Raw genomic sequence first — 6,589 nt, forward strand, 5'->3', positions numbered from 1 at the left:
AAACTAAAGTCTTCTCTGACCCTACCTTGCCAGCCAGAGAGTCTCTAGTTTTGTAGAAAAAAGATGTGTGTGCAGGAAGGGTTATTCTCTCTGTTTGAAATTCAAAAGACAAAAAGTAGTACATGTACTTCTAATGCTACTTCTAGTATAGGTATGTTGGTGTGTGTCTGTGAGAGAAGTAGGAAAATTAATATATGTACTTCTAATGCTACTTCTAGTATGCGTGTGTCTGTGAGAGAGGGAGAGATTGTGACGGCTGCATGTCCAGAAAAATGTCGTGGATAACACAGGGTGCCGATGTTATAGTCAAAAAGCGGCAAAGTGTACTTGATACTCTGCTGCACTAGAATTAGCTAGCTAACTCCTGTAATCGTATCACCACATATCAAGGGTCGAATGTGAACATGCTGATTTCAGCAAGAATGTAAATCTAGGAGGAGCTAAACGCCACCTTTGAGGAAGTATCTGAGATTTGTTCACAAGTAGAATGCAGGCATGGGAATTGTCTGCCGAAAGGCAAATTTCCGCCAATTTTTTTGTTTCGTTCCGCCGAAAAAGCAAAAGTGTCCGGCAGGGGGAGGCAAAAATGGTTCTAAAAACTGAATTTAATGGCAAACTTGGAGCTCAGATGACACCAAATTGCACCATTTGGGTTATTTGGAGAAAAACAATTCCGGGGGGGGGGAGGGGGGGGGGGTGCATGCCCCCAAACCCCCCTAGCAGGGCTAGGCGCTTCGCGTCGTCGAATTTGCTATTACTTTCACATTTTCAGCCTTTTTTACTTTTTTCAATTCCCATGCCTGAGAATGTCAGCCGCCTGTTTCTGCCTTGTAGACATTCCTGAAAAGAAGACTTGCATGTATACGAATGTGAAAAATATTAGTACTGTTTTTTCAGAGCTTCCGCATGACACATTTCAAACTGAATTTCAAGATATTCAGAGGGAGAGGAGGGGGAGAAAAATAATACATTTAATGATGCTATTGCCAGCTTTCTTTACAAATGTTATGCATCATCTGCAATTTTAGTCACAGTATGTAGGAAAGTGGTGTATGTTGATTAACTTTGATGATGATTGTAGTTATTTTGGGGGGCAACCATCTGTGCAATTGGAAGTGCCTGTTTTGGGTCCTTCTTATGGTCCTGTCACACCTTAACGTATTAGCCAGCGTATGCCGACGTATCAAACTTTCCCTAAAACGCTGGCGTACGCTGAACTATCCATGGGTTTTTTCAATTTTGGGCGTATACATAGCGTATTTATAACGAGTTGGGCGTATACATAGCGTATGCATAACGAGTTTGACGTACACATATCGTTATAGTAACGTATATAGAAGATTTCGATAACTTATAGATAGCGTATACCAACGAATGCTTAACGTGTTGCCGGCGTTCACAACTTATGTCCAACGATAGTCTAACGTATGCATAACGTATGCAGCGTATCGCCGACGATCACATGTCGTAGCCTACAAACAAAAAATTAAAACAAGTCGCGTAAGGCGAAAATACAACATTTAGTCAAGCTGTCGAACTCACAGAATGAAACTGAACGCAATGCAATTTTTCAGCAAGACCGTATACTTGTAGCATCGTCAGTCCACCGCTCGTGGCAAAGGCAGTGAAATTGACAAGAAGAGCGGGGTAGTAGTTGCGCTGAGAAGGATAGCACGCTTTTCTGTACCTCTCTTCGTTTTAACTTTCTGAGCGTGTTTTTAATCCAAACATATCATATCTATATGTTTTTGGAATCAGGAACCGACAAGGAATAAGATGAAAGTGTTTTTAAATTGATTGCAAAAATTTGATTTTGATAATAATTTTTATATTTTTAATTTTCAGAGCTTGTTTTTAATCCAAATATAACATATTTATATGTTTTTGGAATCAGAAAATGATGAAGAATAAGATGAATGTAAATTTGGATCGTTTTATAAAAAAATTATTTTTTTTACAATTTTCACGATTTTTAATGACCAAAGTCATTAATTCATTTTTAAGCCACCAAGCTGAAATGCAATACCGAAGTCCGGCCTTCGTCGAAGATTGCTTAGTGCTTTTGTGAACGAGAAACAATTGACAAGTGGCTCTATCCCATCTCCCCCCTTTCCCCGTCGCGATATAACCTTCGTGGTTGAAAACGACGTTAAACACCAAATAAAGAAAGAAAGAAAGAAAGTCGAAGATTGCTGGGCCAAAATTTCAATCAATTTGATTGAAAAATGAGGTTGTGACAGTGCCGCCTCAACTTTTACAAAAAGCCGGATATGACGTCATCAAAGGTATTTATCGAAAAAAAGAAAAAAACGTCCGGGGATATCATTCCCAGGAACTCTCATGTAAAATTTCATGAAGATCGGTCCAGTAGTTTGGTCTGAATCGCTCTACACACGCACAGACACACACACACATACACCACGACCCTCACATACACCACGACCCTCGTCTCGATTCCCCCTCTATGTTAAAACATTTAGTCAAAACTTACTTAATGTAAAAAAGGGTGAAGGCATCGTCACCGATGAAGAAGTAGGGCACATCCTCGTTGTCGTTGGGAAGAGGCTCCGGGTCAGGAAAACCTAGGGTACGCATTCCTTCAGCTCACAGGAATTGTATATCTGCGCATCTGATGCTGATCCAGTACCACTAATATCTGCCCAAATGAATTTGTAGTCGGCATCTACAAGCGCCATCAGAACAATGGAGTAGAATCCTTTGTAGTTGAAGTATAGACTCCCACTCTTTGGGGGACAGCTGCAGGCCACGTGCTTCCCATCAAGTGCCCCACATGTATTGGGAAAGTTCCATCTTTGGAAGAACTTATCAGCTACGGCGCGCCAACTCTCCGGAGTACTTGGGCAGACCAGCACCTCATCCACATATTCGTCAATAATGGCTTGACAGACATCTCTGACCACAAGGGACTGGGTGTTGTGAGGGACCCTCCATCCGAACTTCATCGAGGCATACTTGTTCCCAGAGGCAAGGTGGCGTAAAGCCAGGGCCAACTTCATGCCAGGCTCAAGTGGATCCCTGTAGAAGGTGTACTGCTTGGTTATCCTTGGACCCACTCTGGCCAGCAGCTCGTCGAACATCGCTGGAGATATTCGCAGAAAATTGGTGAAGGATGCATGGCCCTCGTTACGGAGTTCCACCATTAGCTGGTCATACATGCCAAACTGCCGTCGTCTCCCGATCCATGGTCTCACCCAGTTCCTTCTCCCCCGTTCACCTCTTGTTCTCCTTCGTCTACTGGCACGCACCTGGTACAGTGTTAAATCGATGAGGTCATGCTGATGTTGGATCCCGCAGTGGGGCACTGCGGTTATGAAATTAAAGGCCCCTCCTGTTTTTGGAACCGCAGGAGCTTTCTAGTTTGCTGTTAGGTAGATTTTTGGTTCCTCTTTCCTGTCATGCTCTCTTTTTCTTCATGAATTCTTTTCTTTTTTCTGCCTTCTTGCTCATTCACCTGTATTTTTTCCAAAAATCTCTTCTCTTGCCGCTTGTCTCGCGATTCATGTATAGTTTAATCTGTTAGTGTTCTGATGTAAGTCCAGCAGTAGATAGGTTAAGCCTATTTTAACATACTGGAAACTGGTAATCTTCCAGTAGGTATTAATTTAGTTTTACTAAAGCCTGCTGGGACACAAGTAATGGGTTAGTGCATTTGTAAACAGGAATCGCTTGACAAGTGGCCCCCTTCATCCCCCCCTTCCTCGTCCTGATATGGCTCTGCGTAGTCGGCTGGACGTTAAGCAACAAATAAACAAACAAACAAATGCTGATGTTGGAGGACAGCTAGTTGGTATTCTCGTCTCAGCCTTGCCGGATCTTCCATCTCTCGGATTACATGGACATCTGCTCACCAGGGAGTCTTGAGGAGTACTGACGGTTTCCACCTGCGAACCCCATCTTTATATACCAATGCCCCATAAACGCTGCCAATACGCTTTTGTACGGCAGCTGTAAGTTAGAAACACGTTCAGTACATTCTGTGGTCGTCCGGAACACGTTCAAAACGTCAATAAGCGTTGGGGATACGTTCGACATACGTTCAAAGCACGTTACTCATAGGTTAGAGATACGTTTTGGGTACGTTTACAATTATCTCGACGTACGTCGACGTATTAGTAACGTGTGTGAACGTGTGTCAACGATCGCATAACTTACCTATAACGTACCGCCCGCGTATGCGGGACGTATGAGCCATATGCTTGCATACGTCCGGAAATTTTGTGCATGTTTAAAATTTGTCGAGGACCTCGCCGTACGACGACGTATACCAGCGTATTTCAGCGTGTTCCTAATGTATACAAAACTTACCCATAACATATTTGACGTATTCGCCAGATTTTTCATACGTCGGCATACGCTGGCTCATACGTCAAGGTGTGACAGGGCCATTAGTGACAGAAGCAACATCAGAAAATTGTAGAGTCACAGTAACAAAATAGGGCGGTTGTGACTAAGATTACAATACTACAGTGTAAAATCAGAGGTGAATAAGGATTACGGGGGTTACTGTTTAAAATTTGTTTACATAATCAGATAAATGGTTCTCACACACTCAGGTCACCATGTCCAATAAAAACACACAGTGAAAGGTTGAATTTTCATCTCCATGCTCATTTTCTCTGGTGATGAAATGGTGTCCATGTCACCTGTGACTTAAGAAAGCACAAACTGCCTTTTTTCTAGTCTAGAAAATGAATAGGTTGGGTGTGTCTATACTTCAACTTGGCATCTGATTTACTTTTTTAAAGCATGCAAATGAGGTTAGGACTGGGAGAAAGTGAGAGATGGAGAGACAGAAAATGAATGTATACATTTGTGTGTGTGTGTGTGTGTTTGTCTTAGCGTGTGTGTGAGATGATCTTGATGGTCACCTGATGCGTCAAGGAAAAGAAAGGGCTGTAAAAAATGTTTTGAGCACAAGTATTCACAAACTAATGAGATTTGGTTTAGCATTATCACTATTAAACGTTATCGTCTGGGCAGATGTTCTCGAGTCTCACAGATTTCTAAACTTCATCTGTTCATGTGTTCATTTACGAGAATCCCATTAAGTTTGAGATTTATGAGACTTGTTATCCTTCACAGTAGCTTGAAAGCAGGGGTATTCATGTTACAAACAATACATGGTCTTTTCACCAAACACTACTTAATCCAGGTTGTTCTGACAAAAAGGTGGGAGTGAAGAGGGGATAACTTGCAGGTGTAAATGGTAAAATACTGGGAATGGCTAGGGTTCAGTATATGAGCATCAGTGCTGTACTGAGACTAAATTAAGCCTGTATTTAAGTCGAACTGTGTTCTTGCAACTTGTGTCTCATGTGTACATAATTCATCACACCACCATTTGTTTGTGCAAGAAGAAGGGATGCTGGGGGTCCCCCAAACATTGATTTATCAAAACTCGGTCAAGATCTCTCATCCACCCACCCATTGTGCCACAATGTTCATTACGTGCCACATCACTCATTGAATTTATTTTAGTCATGAGATTTGCAGCAGATGTCCTGACAGTGTTCAAGTCTGTTTAGGGTGTGGGGGCACGGTTTTCAAGACAAGGGGACAAAGCAGAATTACTTGAACCACTTTGTAACTTTCATTGGATATATGATGATTGTGGAAGATGATGATGTCATTATTCCCATGTTCAGCGTCTGTACATTACAGGCCCCGCTGGTTTGTGCAGTTTATTATTATTGTCATTGTTCAGTGTTGATCAGTCTGAATGTGAATAAATTTGAAAACTAATATGATCTGAACTACTGTGCGTGTGACAGTATTGTTCTGTGTATTATGAGTATGATGGAATGAAGTGTGTATATACATTTTGTGTTGGTCTTGACTCTGCTTTCTGTCTACGTGGTTGTGAGCGGTGTGTGAGCGGTGTGTGTGTGTGCATGTAGGCATGCAAGCACATTCTGACAAGGATCTCTTTGGGAGAGAAAGAAAAAAGCAAACGGTCCAGTTCATACGCGCAATATCAACACTTGCAAACAATGAATGGTTTGGTCATCAATCAATGACATGACAATACCTTGATTACACGACTACATGTACCTGAACATTCTTTCCTGATGTCATTAAACTCATTTTACAGCAACATGTAACTTTTGTTTTTTTATTACTGAGCAGTGTTTTAGACATGTTCCACTGCTTAATTGTTTTGGCTGAACATTCGTCATGAGTGTGTAGTGTTTGAGACATACAGTACTAATTGCACTACAGTGTAATAGGTTCTTTATGACTGTGCAGTGTTTCAGGATTACTGATGGCACAACAGTGTAAAATATTCTCCATGACTGGGTTGTGATTCAGGCATACAGTTGAACCTGTCTAAAACGACTCCCCAGGGGACCAAGCTAAAGTGTTCCTTAGTTATAGACAGGGGGTCTTCATGAAAAAGTGAATTATGTAGGGAAGAACTAAGTCAGGGATTCGTTCGGGTTGGCTGTAAATTGTAATGGGCAGGTGGTTGTTACCAAAAGGTGGTCACCAGGGCAGGTTGGACTAATTTCACTACAGTTGTAAACAGGGCAGTGTTTCCATCAGGCTTACTGATTGCGCAATAATGTGA

The 6,589-nt window shown here is 41.9% G+C and overlaps 1 protein-coding gene across 1 annotated transcript; it reads right to left on the minus strand.

Moving 5' to 3' along the window:
- Positions 1-2,582: 2,582 nt before the first annotated feature.
- On the minus strand, positions 2,583-3,915 carry LOC138970132 (putative nuclease HARBI1). The gene is made up of 2 exons (XM_070342614.1): positions 3,870-3,915; positions 2,583-3,349 (listed from the first exon to the last, which is right to left on the minus strand). The coding sequence occupies exons 1-2, from the start codon at positions 3,913-3,915 to the stop codon at positions 2,583-2,585; spliced, it is 813 nt and encodes a 270-aa protein (XP_070198715.1).
- Positions 3,916-6,589: the final 2,674 nt, after the last annotated feature.

The sequence above is a fragment of the Littorina saxatilis genome, linkage group LG7, assembly GCF_037325665.1.
Source record: "Littorina saxatilis isolate snail1 linkage group LG7, US_GU_Lsax_2.0, whole genome shotgun sequence".
Classification (NCBI taxonomy): Eukaryota; Metazoa; Mollusca; class Gastropoda; order Littorinimorpha; family Littorinidae; genus Littorina; species Littorina saxatilis.

Coding starts and splice junctions, on each gene's coding strand:
- LOC138970132 (XM_070342614.1), bottom strand. CDS start 3,915: ATGGGGTTCGCAGGTGGAAACCGTCAGTACTCCTCAAGACTCCCTG. Junction 3,350..3,869: donor GTACTCCTCAAGACTCCCTG/GTGAGCAGATGT, acceptor TTCCAAAAACAG/GAGGGGCCTTTAATTTCATA.